Source organism: Ochotona curzoniae, unplaced genomic scaffold, assembly GCF_017591425.1.
Source record: "Ochotona curzoniae isolate NIBS_2020 unplaced genomic scaffold, NIBS_Ocur_1.0 scaffold_2587, whole genome shotgun sequence".
Lineage (NCBI taxonomy): Eukaryota > Metazoa > Chordata > Mammalia > Lagomorpha > Ochotonidae > Ochotona > Ochotona curzoniae.
This window is the reverse complement of record NW_024467096.1, coordinates 6,972,563-6,993,931: the sequence shown is the minus strand read 5'-3', so window position 1 is coordinate 6,993,931 and position 21,369 is coordinate 6,972,563. Positions and strand designations below refer to the sequence as shown.

The 21,369-nt window shown below is 40.1% G+C and overlaps 1 protein-coding gene across 1 annotated transcript in view; it reads right to left on the bottom strand.

Annotated features, from left to right (window-relative positions):
* ACAP2 (ArfGAP with coiled-coil, ankyrin repeat and PH domains 2) overlaps positions 1-21,369 on the bottom strand; it is a 138,409-nt gene that overhangs the window by 64,247 nt on the left and 52,793 nt on the right. The window contains exons 3-5 of the mRNA XM_041003114.1: positions 12,769-12,888; positions 11,892-11,945; positions 1,458-1,516 (exon numbers count right to left, since the gene is read on the bottom strand). Coding sequence (XP_040859048.1) covers positions 1,458-1,516; positions 11,892-11,945; positions 12,769-12,888 — 233 coding nt within the window. The remainder of the gene's footprint in view (positions 1-1,457; positions 1,517-11,891; positions 11,946-12,768; positions 12,889-21,369) is intronic.

Sequence of the window (21,369 nt, the reverse complement as noted above, 5' to 3'; positions counted from 1 at the left end):
TGGCTTTGGCCTATCCTAGTCCAGCACCAGCCACTGCAATAAACGAAAAATCTAAGCCCTAGTGGCTAAAGTCCTTGCCTTGAAAACGCCGGGATCCTATATGGTCACCCACCGGTTCTAATCCCAGGGGCCTCGCTTCCCGTCCAGCTCCCTGTTTGTGGCCTGGGAAAGCAGTCAAGGACGGCCCAAAGACTTGGAACCCTGTACCCAAGTGGGAGAACTAGAAGAAGCTCCTGGCTCCTGGTACTGGATCGGCTTGGCTCTGGCCATTGCAGTCACTTGGGGAGTGAATCAACGGACAGAAGATCTTCCTCTGTCTCTCCTCCCCTCTGTATACCTGACCTCAGAATAAAAATAAGTATTTTTTTAAAAAATGACAAGTCTGTAACTCTTTCCCTCTCTCTTTCTCCTTTCCCCCCTTATCTCGCTCTCTTCTTTTCTGCATGCCTGTACCTTCCCCCTCCTCTGTTTTCATCTTTCATTGTAACTTTGCGATTCAATTTAAAAAAATAAACCTTTTCAAAAATGAAGAGAAGCTGAATTACTAATATGGAAAACTAAAACTTCCCTAATGTAGACATTCTGTGTTTTAAAATAGTTTCACTTCATTTCACAGATACATGTGATGGATGTGTCATGAAAGGCTCATAGATTACAAAAATGTATGTGCTTCTATGATTCATTCTCATATACCCTATTAACTTCTTTTCAAAGAAAATGCCACATTGAAACAACACAAAACATACTCTTTTGTTTTAATTATTTTTTTAAGATTTACTATTTATTTATTTATTTGTTGGAAAGGCACAGTTACAGAGAGGAAAGACAGAAGATCTTTCATCCACTGGTTCACTCCCCAATTGGCTGCAACTGCCAGAACCAAACAAATCCAAACCCAGGAGCCAGGAGCTTCTTCTGATGTCCATGTGGGTGCAGGGTCCTAAGGCTTTGGGTCATCCTCTATTGCTTTCCCAGACCACTAGCAGGTAGCTGGATGGGATGTAGAGCAGCTGGGCAATGAACCGATGCCTATATGGAATTCTAGCACATGCAAAGATTTAGCCACTAACCCATCATGCCAGACCCAACAGAAAACATATTCTTATTTGCAGCTGGATTCAGTAAATTTCTCCACTAATGATATTTCAAACACTTTTGAGTTTGCTTTGATTCTGAAAGGACATTAGATCATTTTCTTACATTAGAAAAAAAAATTAAAGCTGTAAGAACCCTAGTTGCATAACCTAAACATTTAATAAAGGCATAAATTAGTCATTGAAAGACATGAAGTCTAATCCCCTTTTGGAGTAATTCAGGAGGAAATGTAACATCTTACAAAGCAAGTTAGCAAATTTTCAATATTTTAAGCAATTCACAGTCCATTCTTTATTTCAAAAGACACTCATTTCCATATGCGATCATTAACTTTCGTTTCCTCTTCACTGCAATTCACTTACTCTTTAACAAAGTTCTGAAGCTGTGCTTTAATTGATCTCTGAGTTTGGTCAAACAGAATCTGAAAAAAAAACATAACAATAAGCAATCAGAAAAGTAAACAAAGAAAGAACTTGCGTTTTAGCACTATAAATATTAGATCTCATCCTCAGTACTCTAATTCTAGTAATATCTCTATTTATTTTTATTGAAGACATGAAAAAGAAATGAACATATTGAAAAGAACCAAAACTGATCTTAAGCCAATCTCAATGGTCTCAAAGATAATACCGCTCTGATTTACAGAAGAAAACAAATCTGCTTTAACACTTAAATAGAAGACTCAAACAGTAGAGCAATCTTTTCCTTACTGTAAGACAAGCTAAAAGAGTAATACAAGTTCCACTGCATCAACTACACCAAAACAAGCAAACAAAAAACAACAACCAAACAACCACTACCAAACACTATACACAACTTCATAACAATCTGATGTGTTAGTGAGAAGTTAGCTATTTGGGAATACTGAAGGACTTAAAATGCTGCATCTTTCTTATTATAAGTGTTCTACAGTATTCTGTTACATGATTGTTACGATTAGAAACAGAAGTACAATTTTCTTCCTCAGGACAGTATTCCGCCCCCACTAAAATGATGTGACACTCTATTGAAGATTCTGTGAAAATTTCAAAAGAGTTCATCATGGGAATTCCAAATACTTTCATAATTTACACACATACTTCACTCACAGTTTGAAACAATCAAATGAAGAATCATAAAAATCAATAACCAAAAACAGGAAAGAAAATATTGTATCATTCTACTTATTATAAACAGTACAATCACACTGTCTCTGAAATTTTACTATTAGCAAAATCCTGTTTCTCTCAAATATTTTTAACTATGTGCGTGTAGATATATGTGCATTTAAGAGATGCATTTATTTTCTATATCAAAGGCAGATTTACTGAAAGAAGAAAAAACAGAGAGATGTCCATCTGCTAGTTCACTCTCCAAATGGTCACAATGGCTGGCGTGAGCCGATCTGAAGCCAGGAGCTTCTTTTTGATCTCCCACATGAGTCCAGGGGCTCAAGATTTAGGGTCCTCGGGCCTGGCGGCGTGGCCTAGCGGCTAAAGTCCCCGCCCTGAACGTGCCAGGATCCCATACGGGCGCTGGTCCTAATCCCGGCAGCTCCACTTTCCATCCAGCTAGCTCCCTGCTTGTGCCTTGGTAAAGCAGTCAAGGACAGCCCAAAGCTTTGGGACCCTGCACCCACGTGGCAGATCTGGAAGAGGTTCCTGGTTCCCAGACGGAAGATCTTCCTCTCTGTCTCTCCTCCTCTCTGTATAGCTGCCTTTCCAATAAAAATAAATTTTTTAAAAAAAAATTATTTAGGTTCCTCTTCAGCTGCCTTGCCAGGCCATAAGCAAAGAGCTAGATCAGAAGTGGAGTAGCCAAGACTAGAACCGGTGCCCATATGAGATACCAGTGCTACAGGAAAAAATTTAGCCTGTTGAGTCATTGCACCAGCCCCTTTTATCTATATTTAAATATGTGGTCCAATCTTGGAATACATGTATCGGGACTGGGCTTCATCAGTTGCTGATGCCTGTGCAGTGGACGGCATGCAGAGATGCACACGGACGACGTGACAGCCAGCTCATCTAGGTCAGCAGAGGACGGCAACTGCCTTCTCAGAGGATGGAAAGTAGAAAAGGTTAGAACACTCTTCTGGCCAAGTTATGCAACATGTCCCTGGGCCTGCGGATGCACTAAGGTGAACTTGGTCAACCAACAGACCTTAAAAGTATTTTCTTAATCCTGGAGCAACAAAACCAACAACTTCTCAGAACTATCAAAACTATTCAAGCAACACTCTCACTCTGAGGTCTCTAAGGCATCATTAAATGACCATCCCCATTCTTGGGTGCTGTTGATGTTTGATTGCAAGGAGTGGACCCTTTCCATCCCACACTATGGATACAGGAGAAGAAAAAAAAACCTGAAACATTTGTCCTACCCTCCTCCTTCCTTCTCCTATACTTTAACCCACCCCACTGAAATCAGAGACCCACATGGGTGTGCATCCCTCTCAACTAGGTGACAATATTAAAAATCAAATTTTTAACAAAGTATAAGAAAGAAAAAAATACACACATACACGTAGCTACCTCACCCTTAACAACAACAAAAAGCACTCCTTGACAATGTCCTTACTTTTGAAGAAGAGCAATCTAACACATACTCTTCAAATGCAAACTCTATTATCAGGGCAGGCATTTGGCCTATAGTTAAGACACCTTATTAAGATGTCCACAAACGGAGCCAAGCACTGCATATAAATGGTACTGCTGCCGCTTGAGATACCAATATTTACTATGGGCACTGGCTGATGTCCTGGCTTATCCACTTCGATTCAGTTCCTTGTGCCTGGGGAAAGCAACAGAAGATGGCCCATGACCCACACAGGAGACTCAGATGAAACTCTTGGCTCCTGGCTCCTGGTTTTGACCTGGCTCAGCCCTGTAACAACTTGGGGCTTGCACCAGTGGATACAAGGCCTCTTTCTGTTCCTGCCCCGCTTCTTCTCACTCTCAATTTGTCTCTTTTTCTCTATTTTTTCTTTCAAGTAAATAACCAAATCATTTTTATAATTGCCTAACACTCATATCAGAGTACCTGAGTTCATGTCCTAGCTACAGTCTCAAATCCAGTTTCCTGACAATGCATACCCTGGGAGCCAAAAGTGAAAGCTCAAGTAGCAGTATTTCTACATTATCTATCAAAATACCAAGTAGAAACTCAATTTTTAAACTAATATTTATAGGCCAACATTGCAACATAGTGGGTGAAGTCACTGGCTGTAATGACAGCATCCAAGGCAGATGCCAGTTCATGGCCCAGCTGCTCCATTTCCAATCCAGCTCCCTGAGAGTAGCCTGGGAAAACCAGCAAAAGATGGCCCAAGTGTCTAGGCCTCCCTGAGTTTCATACAAGAAACTCAGATGAAGCCCATCAACAGATGAATATACTGTTTTTATGGATTAAAAACTCAGTATATTAACATACAGATTCTGATCAAATTGATATTAATAGTCAATGTAATTCCATTCCACCTCTCAGAAGACGTTTTTGTAGAAACTGAAATGATGATTTCAAAATTACATGGAAGTGCAAAGCACATAAAAAAGTCAAATAATTTTGAAAAAGAAAAATGAAATTAGAATACATATGCTACCTAATCTTAAGATTTGTTACAAAAGCTTAAGTTATAAATGCAATGTGGTATAGAAGACATGCAAAAGGAAAAAGATGAATTAAACAGAAAAGAGTCCAGAAATAACCCACACTTACAGTCAATTTTTTTTTAACAAACAAAAATACTTACAGGAGTAAGATAATTTATGGAGCAAATGGTACTGAGACAAACTACTGGAGAGTGATATACAAAAACAAAAAATAAAAGAACTCTCAAGATCCTTACCATGGGACATGCATACAAAATTTAACCTGAAATGTGTCACAGACCTAAACTTCTACAAGGAAACACCAAACGAAATCTCAGTGAATTTGGGACAGGCAAATGACAAATAAACTAAGAAAGCAAAACAATAAATACCTGCAAAATGTAACTGACCAGCAACCACCATCCCAAGAGAGAGCCAGATCAAGTCATTGCTGCTCCTTATAAACCAGCTTCCTACTACTGGACTGAGAAAGCAGCGGATGATGACGGCCCAAGGCTTGGGTTCCTGTCACTCACATGAAAGACTCAGATGAAGCTGCTGGCTTTTTGGTCCAGCCCTGGCCTTTGCAGTCATTTGAGAAGTGACCAAAGCATGAGAGATTCTCTCCCTCCCTCTGTAGCTCTGTCTTCCAAATAAATGAACTTCTCCAAAGAGGAAAAGAAAAAAAAAAAAAAAAAACCCTGACAAAACACATATCTGCAATAGAGGCAGAATTCTTACACCTCAATATGAAGAAAATAAACGACAGAGCAAGAATTGTGACACAGAAGATTAAGCCACCACCTGGGATGCTCACATCCCCTACTGGAGTGCTACATCGAGTCCTAGATACTCCACTTTGTTCTTTTTTTTTCTTTTTTATCACAAAGTCAGATATACAGAGAGGAGGAGGAGAGACAAAGAAGAAGATCTTCCGTCCACTGATTCACTCCCCAATTGACCGTAATGGCCGGTACTGCACCGATCCGAAGCCAAGAACCAGGAACCTCTTCCGGGTCTCCCACATGGGTGCAGGGTCCCAAGGCTTTGGGCCGTCCTCGACTGCTTTCCCAGGCCACAAGTAAGGAGCAGGATGGGAAGTGGAGCTGCCAGGATTAGAACTGGCGCCCATATAGGATCGCGGCACGTTCAAGACGAGGACTTTAGCCGATACTCTACTTTCAATACAGCTCTCTTTTCATGTGCCTGGAAAAGTGAAAATGATGGTCCAAATAATAGGATTACTATTATTCAAGTGGTAGACCTGGATGGAGCTCCTGGCCCTTGGCTTCACCCTCATTCAGCCAGATAGAAAATCTCTCGGTCTCTTTGTCTTCCAAACAAACAAAATAAATAAATCTTTTAAGAAATATATACAACTAATTTTTAAATGGTCAAAACATGACATCTCAAAAATACATTGATAGCAAATTAATAATCAATACCACTACTTACAAATTAGGGAAATGAAAATTAAAACCACAATTTTAAAAAGCGACCACATCAAATGTTGATGGGCACATAAAACTGGACCTCTCACACTGCTGGCACTAAAACGATATAGTCAACTTTGGGAAACAACTCTCAAACTTGTGAAGTTTTAATTATTTAAAGATATTGTAGACATTAACAAATGTAATCTATGTATCTGGAGGCCAGTGTGTGACAGGGTAGCAGTCACTTGGGACACCTACAGCTCATGCTGTAGTGCCAGCTCCTTTGCTTCCAATCCAGTTTCCTGCTAACGCAGCCAGGAAAGGAGCAGATGGCCTACATAGGCAATTAGGATAAAATCCTCGGGTCCTGACATTGCCTGGCCAAGAGTAGGCTGTTGTAGCTATTTACAGCATGAACCAATGAATGAAAAATTTCCCTTTTTCTGTTACTGACTTTCAAATAAATATATTTTAAAAAACTGCCAGAGTCAGTGCTGTGGCATACCCAATTAAACTGCCACCTGCAGTGTTGACATTACATATTGGTGCCTGTTGGTGTCCTGGTTGCTTAATTCTCTATCTAGTTCCCCACCAATGTACCTGGGGAAGTAGCGCCAGAGCACAACCCAATTGCTTGAACCCCTGCACCGACATGGGAGACCTGGAACAATCTCCTGGCTCCCGGCTTCAGCCTGGCTCAGCCCCGCCATTAAAGCCATTTGGAGAGTGAAGTAGAAGACTTCTGTCTCTCTCTCGCTATATATAATGTGAATATATATATTATATATTTTCTTTTTTATATTATTTATATATATATTATATATATAAATAATATATATATTATATAATTATTATATATAATATATAATATATTAATATATATATATTATATAGCGAGAGAGAGACAGAGGTCTTTTATCATATCTGATTTCAAATAAACAGAATAATTTAAAAATTTTGTCTTTATGTTTTAAAAGGCAACCTCTATCTCTGAAAAAATATTAAAATCACTATTTAAAAAGCTGGCCATAGGGGCCAGCGGCAGGTAAAGCCAATGCCTGTGGCGCTGGCATCCCATATGGGTACAGGTTCAAGTCCTGGCTGCCCCACCTCCAATCTGCATGTTGTAAAACTACTGAAGAAGTTATGCAAAGAGGGTCTCGGTGGGGAAACTGAGTCCACGGTAATGAAATATCTTTGAATCGGGTCCTCTGGTCCCAGAGAAGGCTTCAAATGACTGTCACCCAGGTTTCATCCTAACAGTACTGCATGAAGATCCAGAGACTCCAGCTATTCCTCTCCCAAATTCCTGGCCCAGAAACTGTCACAATTAATATTTATTATTTTGTGCCAGTAGGTTTTGGGATTATCTGTTATAAAGCAAAAGAAAATTAGATCCATCAACAGGTGAATGGATACATACTCTCATAAATCCATCAAATATAATACTATCGAGCAATCAAAAAGAAATACTGATACATACAATATTATCAATTCTCTAATTAGACTGAATGAAAGGAATTAGACAAACAAAACACTTCAATTACATGTCATTTCAGAAAATGCAACCTAATCAACAACAATGGAGGCATGATTATTACACTAACCAAATTGACACCAGGTGCCGATTTTATGGAATTACACAAATACCTAAACTTGCAAAATTGTATATTTTACATAGTTTATATAAATCACTCCTCAGTAAGTGTGTAAAAGAAAAAAAGTCACTATGTTGGGCCCAGCTCAGTAGCCTAGCAGCTAAAGTCCTCGCCTTGCATGTGCCATATAGGTGCTTGTTCTAATCCCGACAGCTCCGCTTCCCATCTAGCTCCCTGCTTGTGGCCTGGAAAAGCAGTGGAGGACAGCCCAAAATCTTGGGACCCTTTAACCACATGGGAGACCCAGAAGAGGCTCCAGGCTCCTGGCATCAGATTGGCCACTGTGGTTGCTTGGGGAGCAAATCAAAGGACAAAAGATCTTCCTCTCTGTCTCTGTTCCTATCTGTATATCTGACTTTCCAATAAAAATAAAATAAATCTTTTTTAAAAATCACTATGCTCCAATGGAAAAAAACAGATAACTTTTATGTAGTACTATCTGCTTCATAACAGTAAGAGCCAGATTCTTCAAAGTACAGCACTGCCAAATTTAATTTTATGTACACCTGAATATAGTAAATTTCAATGAGCTAGCATATATTCACATACTGTTAAAGTAAACTGGTAATGACAATACAACTAAGAAAAAGCTCTGTCTCCTTGCCAGCTGCAAGCTACCCAGCTACCAAATATCTAACTCATCTCTGCACAGATCTGCTGCACAAAGCTGCCTCAACTCCTGTGCTGATGTCTCAATTCCTAAGTCACTGATCTATGAAAAAACTCAGATAAGAGAATTCACAACACTTCCTTCCATATGCTGAAACTAAACAGATGCAAAAGCTGCCAACAGAGAAGCAAAAGGTCACTTCCGTTTCTAGAAATGAATAGTATTATGCCTAGAATGCATGTATAACAAAAAAACAGTATGTCATTTGACCAAAATGGTAATTACTAAAGTGTATGGGATAATATATGAATACTTTAAAAGAAACAGCTGCATAACAGGCACTGTGCCCCATCAGGTTACATTGCTCCATCTATGGCAGATGACTGGCAAGTCCCACTAATCTGCTTCCAGGTCAGCTTCCTGCTCATACTCCTAGGAAGGCAATATGTGATGGCTTAAGTACCTGAGTCCCTGCTGCTCATTCAGGACACTTGGCTGGAGTACTGGGCTCCTGATTCCAGCCTGGCCTAGCCCTGGAAGTTTTAAGCAAATCAAGGGTGAATCAGTAAACGGAACATGTATTTCTCCATTTCACTCTGCCTTCCAAATAAATATTTTAACCTAAAAATAAAACCAACAGCTTCGACTGAAGTCATTCCCTGTTGGTGCCTGACCCTAGTCACAGCACACTATCTCTGCTATACTCAGGAGAGGATGAAAGTTGAAACACACTGCACATTTCACATGGAGTAGATGGCAAATCATTTACTCCAGAAAGTTAAACAGAACAGGCTACCAATTCATAAATAACAATGATCCCGTTTCCAGTTCAGACCATGAAGGTACTCATTGGCTCTAAGTACAAATTCTGCAGTTTAAAATTTCGTGGCTTATTTATTTACAGACTATCCAGGTACCACTGTCTCCTGCTATGATTGTACACGGCACAACCATTCCTGTCATTTCCAGAATGGGTGGAAAGGAAAAAAGCTAGGCAGTTAGTGATCTCTTTGGTAATCTCATTAGGCCCATAATAAACAGGCTTGAAATGAATTGTCTTTGCAATCATCAGCAATAGGTCCCAATAGGCACATGAATGTACATTAGTCGTTCCTCTTTTACTGTATCTCCTGCTTATACAAACCTGTTTCTCTAAACTCTTTCATACTCTAAGGTCTCCACTGTCATAGTGTGTATCAAAGGCACAGGAAAAGTTAACAGAAAATAGAAGACTCAGGTTGATGAAGCAAAATACAATCTTCTGTATATTCAGCAAGTTTGCTAGGTGACTATTACACAAACACTGAGAGAAATTGTTCTAATTTACAGGTTCTCAATTAGTTGCAGGCTGAAATAACCTGAGGAGTTTTTAAATATCCAAATGCTGAGATAAAAAGAAACACTATGGAGCAAGACTCAGAAATCAGCATCTTTAAAACCTTCCAAAGCATGAATGAGCATTATTCACAACAACAACAAAAAATCTTTAGAAAACTTGAAAGTTACAGCAATACATCTTATAAAGCACACAGTTACAACTGTTACTAGCTTTTCATAATGTTATAGAAACAATTTTTTTTAATCCCTGTTGACAGAGAAGTAATTTCATCAAAATCCATGATTAAAGGTAAACTTTGAGAAGCTCAGTAGCGGCAGTGGCATTAAGCACCACAGTTAGTACGCTTCTGGGCATGCTCACATCTCACACAGGAGTACCTGGGTTTAAATCTCCATTCACCTTTCAATTATAGTTACCTATTAAGTAACTCCCTTGCAGCAACAAAGAGCAGTTCAAGCACATGATCCCTGCCACTCATGAGGGAAATCCAGACTGAGGTTTCCCCTCCCAGCTTCAGCCTTGAGCTGCTCCAGCTGTTGGGTGGCATTAGTTGCACCTGTTAGTACATGCCACAGCCAGGACTAGGGTCAGGCTGGGCCAGATCACAGCACCTGCTGGAGCACATGGGACCCAGGTCTGGGGTACAGCATAACAGGGGCTTCAAGAAGTGACCAGTGCCTGAGAGAGGTACATGTGGAATATGTGGAAAACAGGTTTTCACATATGTTATGTGGCCCAGCAATTCCACATGTAAATCTCAAACTAAATAGGCATTGAAGTAAATGCTTGTAAACATCATCTTCAGTACTGTGAAAATCTGAACTACAATTTAAAGAATAATATTGTCATATAACTTAATATTATGGTCACCAAAAAGATTGACAACAAAATGAAGAACCAAAAAGCAGATTTCATATAGTAACTTCTGGTACTTTTGTAACACATAGCTGCTAGAAATTTGAAGCACAGAGTAACTATGACATACATCACTTAAGTTTAGAAAAATAGGTTGCATGTAGCTTAACGTTATCAAATTTTCAATAAACTTTCATAAAATATAGACAGAAATTTTATGACACTCACAAAGTTTCTATGTAATTATTGAAAGATAAATACCCTTAAATCTTAAAAATATAAGCAGCTCAAAGAATTCAGCAGTCTTCTTTTATGTTTAAGATTTATTTATTTCTTTGAAAGGCATAGTTACAAAGAGGAGAGACCAAGAGAGGGAGCTTTTTTGTCTGCTTATTCCCTCCCAAATGAACCAGAATGCCTGACATTGGGTGAAGCTGAAGCCAAAAGCCTGTAACTCCATTTGTGTCTCCACGTAGGTACCAGGCATCCATGCATTTACATTATCTCCAGTGCTTTCCCAGGGGCATTAGTAGTGAGCTCGATCAAAAGTGGAACAGAGGGAATGGAACCAGCAGTCATAGTGCTCAGAGAGGATTCAGCACTGCACATAGCAGCTTAACCTACTGTGCCATAATGCTTGCTCCTGTAGCAGGCTAATATTGGCAGTTGACTAAAGGGTATATATTTTAAAGCCTCTTTTTTTTTTAAGCTATATTTAAAAAAAAAAAAACTTTCACTTTGTAAATAATCTTTTAACTTGCAAAGCCACAATCTAACAAAAGGATAACTTTCACAAGTGTTTACTTCATCGATAACTACGTCTACCACATTAGAATGGCTCATCAGGGCCTGGCGTGGTATTCTGGTGGCTGAGGTCCTCACCTTGAGTGCACCATGATCCCATATGGGTGTTGGCTCTGATCCACTTCCTATCCAGTTCCCTGCTGTGGCCTGGAAAGCAGCTGAAGACGGCTCAGGGCCTTGGGGCCCTTCACCTACATACGAGACCTAGAGGAGGCTCCTGGATCCTGGCTTCGGACTGGCACAGCACCAGCCGTTGCAGTCACTTGGGGAATGAATCATCAGATGGAAGATCTTCCTGTCTGTCTCTCTTCCTCTCTGTATATCTGATTTTGCAATAAAAATAAGTAATTCTTTAAAAAAAAAAGGCTTATAAACTGTTTTCTTTCTTTGTCTCTTTCATTGCACATTGCAGTTACACAACAAGTTAGTAGTCAAAGTCAATAGACATCTCATAAAATACTGTTACTTGAGAAAAGTACTAAAATATTAACATGATCATAATAATACCTACTTACTGACACTTACTGTGTGAAAATTTATCATTTCTTGAAGACTGTCAGAAAACTTAGTCAAACTTGTCTATGAAAAACAAACAAAAAAAATCAAGTCAGTTAAGAACCACTAAAATAGGTCAAAAACATTAATTCAGCATTTGTAACAGGAATATCAAGTTCCATTGTGAATAGTAACATTTACTTCCAAGGGCAACCTACGGGGCATGCACTATAGAGAGGTCAAGTGTGCAGGCGGTAACGTAAAAAACCTTAGGAAGTAAAGGCATTAGGATCACCCCATTCAACAGTATGAGGTTATTTTACAAATTCATGGAATGTGCATTAATAAAACATTGGGCAAGAATTCCAAATATTATGAACTAAAATACTTATTTTTTTATCCCATTTTTCTATTAACTCCTTAAAATACTTTCCTATTATGCTTACAAATAAAAGCAACACACACAAAAAAAACTTAAGACTGCCCCTCTAGGTGCAAACAACTATCAAGCTACGTTCATTTACACCAGTTATAATTCTTCATGGAAGGAACGTAACTTCACACAGTACTCCAAGGGAGTAGTACTCTAAGCTAACTCTGCACTACTTACTGGCTGCCCATAATCTGTATAGTCTGCCTACATGTAGTTAAGTAAAATTCTTAGATTAATGCTTGGCTATATAAGCAACTAATTCATAAACTGGCCAAAATAATGAGAAACCTGATTAAGAGAGTGATGCTAAATATGCACAATGTCAATCAACAGGATTACAGGAACTTTACCAAGGGCTGACAGCTTTTCCACTTTGAGTTTTCACTATCACTATAACAATTAATAACCCACATACATAAATAATTCATGTCTTGCTATACCTATCATTTAAGCTATAATTTTAGTAATACTAACTTCAACTACAGCATCATTACTAGAATACTGGGCCAGGTCTCGGATCCCGTTCATGAACTGCTTATTTGCCACGCAAAAGGCTTTTCCAGTATCAATCATGGCAATACAGAGCTTCACAAGCTGAAAAAGAAAAAAAAAAAAAACAGAAAATAATTTTACAAATTATTTGTCTGAACAAATGTTGGCAGTAACCAAATGAGCTAACCTCGGTAAGAAAAATCACATTCCAACAATAAACCCGAAATAAACTGATAAAAAATGATTCCCCTTCGACTTACAAAGTAAATTAATCAGTCATTTCAAAAAGTTGGACTTTCTAGAACCTAAAGGTTGCCTGATAACAACAAAAGAAATCATTTTATCAAGTCAAATTCAAACTCACACATTAACCCTATCAAAATCAAGCATTCCCTAGAAAAAAGAAAACAGTAAACAAGCACTAAGAAAAAAGGTTTTTTTGAGCTAGTATGTTGGAGGAAAGGTTGTAAAAACTGATTTGGCATCTGAATGAACTATTCTATCATTTACTATAGAAAATACATATCCCCTGTGTACTGCTCTGCTCCAGGCACTGTGCTAAGCATTAGGACTATGGATTTCTCTTTTGTCTCTCTCTTCCTCCTCCACCCTCCCTGTACTTCCTACCTATTCTCCCTTCTACCTTTCATTCAGTCACAGAAAATTTCTTTAAAAAAAGAAAGATTTTGGTTTACTGTTGAATACTAAAAACAAGCAAAAGCACTAAAACAAAGGAAAGGAATAACACCAAGAAGATAAAGAGCCAAGAAAAGGGGCCAGGATTGTAATGCAGCCATTTAAACCTCTGCCTTCTATACTGACATATTTGTTCTTGTTTTGTTTTTTAATTTTAGATGACATTTACATGGTCGATCAGGGTGGGAAGGATTTAGGGTTATGGAGAAGTGGGTGTGATCATTGTCTCCAAGCTCTCTATTTCTTTCCATTTCTGGGGAGAAGGAGAGAGATAAGGGAATAGGCCATAGCCAGCCACCCTACCAACCCTGTGCCCGAGAATGGGGAAAGGCCACCCGATATCAACCCAGGGTCACAATGTCACATGTCCCAAAGGTTCTGTACAGATGGATGCAATAGTTTCAAAATGCTGTTGATCTTGCTGATAAACTGTTTCCTTTTTTGGCACGCTCTGGTGAGTTCTATGTTGTAGCCCTTCAAGTAAAGTGGCCTTGTTCATGGATGTTCCAGAGAGGTCATTTCATACCTAGACCAGACCATAAGGTTCTTGTTATACCCACCTATGCCATCTCTCAGACTCCCTGTAGGCCCACACCCCCAAGATCCCCGAGTACACTGCCAGGCAGCCTGCGGGCTTTGCCCGCCCCCACTGGTACCCAGCCACCTGGCCCAGGTCTCTCCAGCAGCCAGTACATGGTTGGGAGGGCTAAGCACCCATGCCTGTAGGTCAAATTCACTGGGATCCTCTCTCCAAGATGGTGGTGGTGGGCAGAGCCAGGGACCTGTGCCTGCCCAAAGCTCCCAAAAACCCTTCCCCCACCCCCGCACAGTGTAATTACTGTGGAGGGAGAAATCTCTCAGGCCTAGACAAGCTCAGGATTTGCCTACTGCCTGGCAGTAGTGGCTAGGGCTAGGGCAGGGGCCCAAGCATTGAGCCTTCCCAGCCCTGGGCCCCCACAGCAGCCACCACGCAGCTGGGAAGGCCAAACAACCATGAATAGTTGCATATTTGAGCAGCCAGCTCGCCAGCTGTTCCACTTCCCAGTGCTTGGGCTCCTGCTAACCTATGTAGGAAACTGATTCAGTCCCAGATGCCTAGCTTCCTTATGGTTATTCAGGAAGTAAATCAGCAGATCTCTGCTTCTCTTGTCTTAGAACTTTTAAATAAATAAGTCTTTAAAGAAAAAAAAAAAAAGAACTTTGGAAGGCTCCTGTAAGATTTCAAGGAGCTCTATTTCTAATCAGTAGATAGCAGCTAAATTCCACAAGCATAAAAACAATCATTAGGATAAAGCTATCCATATGTGAAGAAAATTCCTAATCAGGACTTCAGAAAATCAAGGTAGGAGTCCTGGAAAATATAACAATGACATATTGCTATACTTTTTAGACCTTTAGATTCACTAATGAGCATCCAATAGAGGAAGTGCAATATACAGCATTTCCTAAAGACACTTCACTATGATTCTCTTTAGAGGAAGCATTTTCACAGAGCCGCTGATCCAGAAAAACTCTATGTGAAACGCTAGAAGAGATAAATAGTTTGTTGTTTACAAAATAAGGTATCTAACCAGATAAAGTTTACTCAAATATTTATATGAAGTAACCAACATTCAAAAGAGTAAAAAGAAGCTTCAAAAATAATATTGGGCCTAGTGCAACAGTGGGGAACAGTTTTTCTGTCAATATTCTAATTTGGTACATCATTTTCAGGCCATACAAAAATCATCAACTTAAAAATCTATTGAGCCCGGCAGTGTGGCCTAGCGGCTAAAGTCCTCGCCTTGAATGTGCCGAGATCCCATATGGGTGCAGGTTCTAATCCCAGCAGCTCCACTTCCCATTCAGCTCCCTGTTTGTGTCCAGAGAAAGCAGTTGAGGGCGGCCCAAAGCTTTGGGATCCTGCACCCAAGTGAGAGACCTGGAGGAAGTTCCTGGATCCTGTCTCCAGATAGGCACAGCACCAGCCGTTGTGCTCACTTGAAGAGTGAATCATCGGATGGAAGATCTTCCTCTCTATCTCTCCTCTTCTCTGTATATCTGAATTTGTAATAAAAATAAACAAATCTTTAAAAAAAATTAATTTATTGATTTACTGAATTTCAAGTCCCATATGTGGTTGTCTTGGCAAGCCAAGCCAAATGATTTGGTGTCTAACCCACAGGCATTACAGAAGAGCAAAGCCAAAAAGTTTGAGAACATGTTCTTTCAGAGTGGATAAAGGGCAACAGGCCTGGTGATGAGAATGTAAGCTGATACAATTCTACAGAAGGCAATGTTATGGGGTGCAGCCAGTGATAGCCAGCACCCATTGACAGTGGGCAAATGAAATTTGGCTGTGTTCTCTACCCTCTGTCCTGAAAGTGGGTCCTAACAGCAATGGAAAGTTAATTCCATCCTCAACCACCCCCCTACATCCTAAATTAGCCAGGATATTGGAAGTCCAATTAGTCTAGGTGTTTTTATCTACAAGCCCATTTCCTGTTCCTGCCCATCCCAAAGAGCACTAATCAACCCTTTAGCCCACAACACTTAGGTATTCACTCCTGCCCACCTGTGACTCACCTATCAACTGAGAGCAGACAGTACTGTGTTGTTGTAACCACTCCCCCTCACAAGCCCCTTTAAAAGTCCTGTGAAGCAGCGGCTTATTTCTGGTTTGTGTGCTGTCAGGAGTTCCAGGAGAGGTGAGACCTAGCAGTAGTGGAATGTGGGCAGGGAAGCCAGAGAAAGGTGAATGTCTGCAGCTTTGCAAGTGTGTCCAGGTTATTCATTGCATGTCTCTTAGGATAACTTATATAGTTGGGGAAGCTGGGACATAGGTCTTCAGCTTAACGGATGGAATTAGGGTACTGACCATTTGTTCCTTTTGGGATTATGATTTATTGGATTATGATTGGTTGGATTGCCGTATAAACTTGTGATTTGCTATTGTGCTCTATTATAACCAAGCTTCGTTAATAAAGACTCCTTAATAAACCTTAGACATGGGCCCGGCACGATGGCTCAGTGGTTAAGGTCCTCGCCTTGCACACCCAGGATCCCATATGGGCGCCGGTTCTAATCCCGGCAGCCCCGCTTCCCTTCCAGCTCCCTGCCCGTGACCCGGGAAAGCAGTCGAGGACGGCCCAAAGCCTTGGGACCCTGCACCTGCGTGGGAGACCCGGAAGAGGCTCCTGGCTTTGGATTGGCATAGCATCAGCCGTTGCGCTCACTTGGGGAGTGAATCATCGGACGGAAGATCTTCCTCTCTGTCTCTGCTCTCTGTATATCTGCCTTTCCAATAAAAATAAAAATAAATCTTAAAAAAAAAAATAAAGCTTAGACATCTCTGGTGTGATCTTGCTCATACCCCGCAATAGCAACTTAACAAAAGATACCAAAATTAACACATACATAACCTTTAACCCAGTAATTTCACATTAAAAAGTGCATCACACAGATGCATTTGCATATAGTCATACACAGGTGAACCTACTGCAGAGTCACAGCCAAATATTGGTAGCAGTCTAAGCGCCCATCATTAAACAACTGAAATGAAATTACGATATGGGGGCAGCCATTGCACTGTGGGGGGTTAAGTAGCTGCGAGGACATCCACATCCCACATCAGGGAACATTCGAGTCCATACTACGCTGCTTCTGATTCAGCTTCTGGCTAATGGATATGGAATGACAGCAGAAGACCAAGTACTTGGTTCCCTGACACCCACCTGAGAGACCGGATGGAGTTCCTTGCTTCTGGCTTTGGGCTGCCCTAGCTCTGACTGTTGCAGATAAGTGAACTCGCAGATGAACAATGGGTTTCTGTCTCTCTCTTTTTCCTTCCCTCCCTCCCCTATCATTCTTTCCAATTACTAAAAAAATCTTTTTAAATGTGACATATGCATATAGCACAATCCAACCATTTAAAAAGTGAGATAGCCTTATGTTAAAACACATCCATAGAACAGTGTTAATATTTTTGTTGGACTAGGGAGTCATTTACACTGAAAAATACAAATACATATTATCTTTTATATGCATAGAAAATAAATGAAAGGATGTACACAGTGTACTCAAATAGGAAAGGTACTAGATGACTAATTTTTACCAGATATACTTTTCAGCTTTGAATTCTATACCACATAGGAAATACCACTTACTCAGCAAATCAAACAAAAAAAAATCAAATATTCATAAAAAGAGAAGTGAGTTGACTGTGTGATATTGTTTTAAAGTCATATTTTATCCACTCTTGGAGGCATTTAGGAAGTGAATCAACTCATGGAAGTGTATTCTCTCTCTTTTACTCACTCTTTCACTTTGCTTCAAGAGTTTTTTCTCATTGCGCTTTTTTCTCTCTCCCTTTCTCTCCCCCACTTTCTTAAATAAATAATTCAAATATTAAAACAACTTAAAATAAAACATAGGCTCTCAAGCTCAGTCAGCTTAGTTAAGTCCTGCTATCATGTATAACCACCTAGTTAACCTCAACAAACAAGTTTTTTTTCTTCTGAATGATACACAATGGTATCGAACCATGTAAAGTTACTATAAAAGAGTAAGATAATTCACATAAAAATGTTAGCACAAATTGTTACCAGGTCAGGGCCAGTCTTGTGGCCTAGTGGGTAAAACCATGACCTGTGGCATCAGCAATCAGGCCACTGGGGTGTTAGTTTGTATCGCAGCTGCTGCACCTCCAATCCAGCTCCCTATTAACAGCCTGGGAAAAGCAGCAAAGCATGGCACAAGTGCACGGACCCCTGCCATATACATGAGAGACCCAGATGAAGTTCCTGGCTTTGGCCTGCTCCAACACTGGCCTCTGCGGCCATCTGGGCAGGAAGCCAGCTTATGTAAGACCTCTATCTATCTATCTATCTATCTATCTATCTCTGTTTCTCCTTCTCTTTGAATAATTCTTGACCTTCAAATGAATAATTTTTTGAAAAAAAAATGATAATGCTTGGTGCTGGTAATTAACAGATTTGTGCTTCCTTATCAGAAGGAAAGTTTTATTAATTTTTTTTTTCCTTAGCTTTTATCATGGGGAGAAAAAGCTTTTGGTAAGGATAGGAAACAAATTTAGCCATTTTTAATCTACTTATGACAAAGAGGTGGCATAAGATGGGAGAAGAGCTGGCTAGAAAAAGATACTTTTAGGACACGAATGAGAGGAAAAACAAAAAGCAAGAACAGATTCTATTCAGTTTCTACATTAGTAGTAAGAACTAAAGGATTCCCACCAAGCAAAACAAAGAGGCAAGGTCATCTGCAAAGACTGAAGAACAAAGTGGCCAATCGTGAGGACACAGCGAAACACAGAAGAGCAGGAAAAGTAATGAGGGGGTCTACCTGGGCTGGAAAAACTGCTTTGCATTAAAAATTACAAGAAACATGCTTTAAGCAATTGATTTCACTAAACAGTTATATGACTTGTCCAAAAGGGCTTCAAAGCCCAAAGAAGAGACAGATAACATAGAAGGGTACACTTCAGACAGCAGGAATTCTGTGCAGAAGCTATTATAGAAAGAAAACGAAGGTTTCTAAAGAGAACAATGGAATAAAGCTTAAAGCATAGATCAGTACTATTCATAATAGCAAAAGAGAACAACTCAAATTACCATCAACTAATTAATCAGGATAAACTGTGACATATCCAATTATCACCTTTCTTTCGAGTAGTAAAAGTACCTTGTATTTGACGAAATTCTAAATCTTTTACCTCCTAAGGCCTTGGCCCCATCTTTCCTTCTCTACCACATCTTTAACAATTAGATAAAGATGTTCAAAAAGTTTATTTCATAATAAAACCAAACCTACCTGCTGCCAAGGAAGCACAAATCTCTTTTGGGATTGTTGAATAGTAAGAACATTGCAAGTGAACATAGCCAGTCACAAAACACACAAGTGCCACATGATTCTACCTATAACAAAACATTCAGGCAAATCCATAGAAAAAGAAGGTTGCCAGAGGCTACAAGGGAAGACCCACAGGTGACCGAAACAGGCACCAGGTTTCTGAGGGGATGGATTATTTGGCATCAGATAACGGTGATGGAGCTCAACACCACAATACTAAACTATCCTGAACTATACACTTTAAAAACAGTGGATTTAAAAATCACTTTAGGGACTTGGGGCAGTAGCCTAGCGGCTGAAGTCCTTGCCTTGAACATGCCCGGGATCCCATATGGGCACCGTTTCTAATACCAATGGTCTCACTTCCCATCCAGCTTCCTGCCTGTGGCCTGGGAAAGCAGTCAAGGACAGCCCAAAGCCTTGGGACCCTGCACCCATGTGGGAGACGTGTAAGAATCTCTAGAAGAGCTAGTTCGTGGCTCCTGGCTTCGGATCAGCATAGCACTGGCTGTTGTGGTCACTTGGGGAGTGAATCATCAGATGGAAGATCTTCCTCTCTGTCTCTCCTTTTCTCTCTCTCTCTCTCACTATATATATATATATATGTATATATATATACACACACACATATAAATGACTTTGAAATAAGAATAAATAAATCTTTTTTAAAAACATCACTTTAAAAACTACACTGAAATGAATTTAGAAGTAGTCTGAAACATCTCAAGCAGACCTAATGGAAGACCAGCAGTCTAGGTAAATTTGAAGCAGCAGTGAGGTTAAGAACTAGAAGGACTGGAGATTCAAGTCAGAAAGCAGAACAGCATTCTAGATTTCACAGCTGTGTTATGGGGCTCAGGTTTGGTCATGAAAATAGGGAGGCAAAATGAAATTATTACACAGCAAAATCACTGATACACTACAGATACTCAGGAGGAATCATCTCATGACCACATATGGAAGGAGGAGAAGAGAAAGGGAGAGACTGACTGCACCAGCTACCAAAATCCTAACTAGATAATGTTGATCAATGAGATCTTCTTTTTTTTTTAAAAGATTTATTTATTTTTATTACAACGTCAGATATACAGAGAAGAGGAGAGATAGAGAGGAAGATCTTCCATCCAATGATTCACTCCCCAAGTGAGCACAACGGCCAATACTGTGCCAATCAGGAGTCAGGAGCCAGGAACCTCCTCCAGGTCTCCCACGAGGGTGCAGGGTCCCAAGGCTTTGGGCCGTCCTCCACTGCTTTCCCAGGCCACAAGCAGGGAGCTGGATGGGAAGTGGAGCTGCTGGGATTAGAACCAGCGCCCATATGGGATCTCGGCATGTTCAAGGTGAGGACTTTAGCCGCTAGGCCACACTGCCGGGCCCGATCAACGAGATTTTCAATGGAATAATATAAGCCTATGAAAAGGGGAGGAATTTTTTTATCTAAGAAAAAAAGTAAATGTCAGGGTCAGCACTGCAGCACGGTGAACTGAGCATCCCATGTGGGTACCAGCTCAGTCCCGGCTGCTCCACTTCTGCTTAGCTCTTCACTGATGCTCCTGGGAAGCCAGCAGAGACTTGCCCAATTGTTTGGGACCCTGTACCCATGTGGAAGACCCAAAAAAGGTTCCTGGATCCTGGATCCTGGCTCTTGGCACAGTCCTAAATGTTGTAGCCATGTGGTTAATGAACCAATGAATGGAAAAGCTCTCTCTCCACCACCTCACCATCCATTTCTGTAACTCTTACAAAGAAATAAAAATAAATCCAAAGAAACGAGAATCAGATTAGTCAAAATATCAAATCTGTAGCTCCAATTTAGTAAGATTATTGTGCATGATGTACTTTCCCAGATGACAGAAATACAGCTTAAATTTGCTATCTTTAAGTAACTTGCTCTCTAGTTCCCACTTCTCCAGATGTAAACTGGAAATAATGTCAACATACTTGTAAAAATTTGTGATAATACCACTAAAACATGATCAATGATAATATAAGTAAAATATAGACATCAGTGGGGGAGAGGTGTATGTGAAGGGGTAGAAA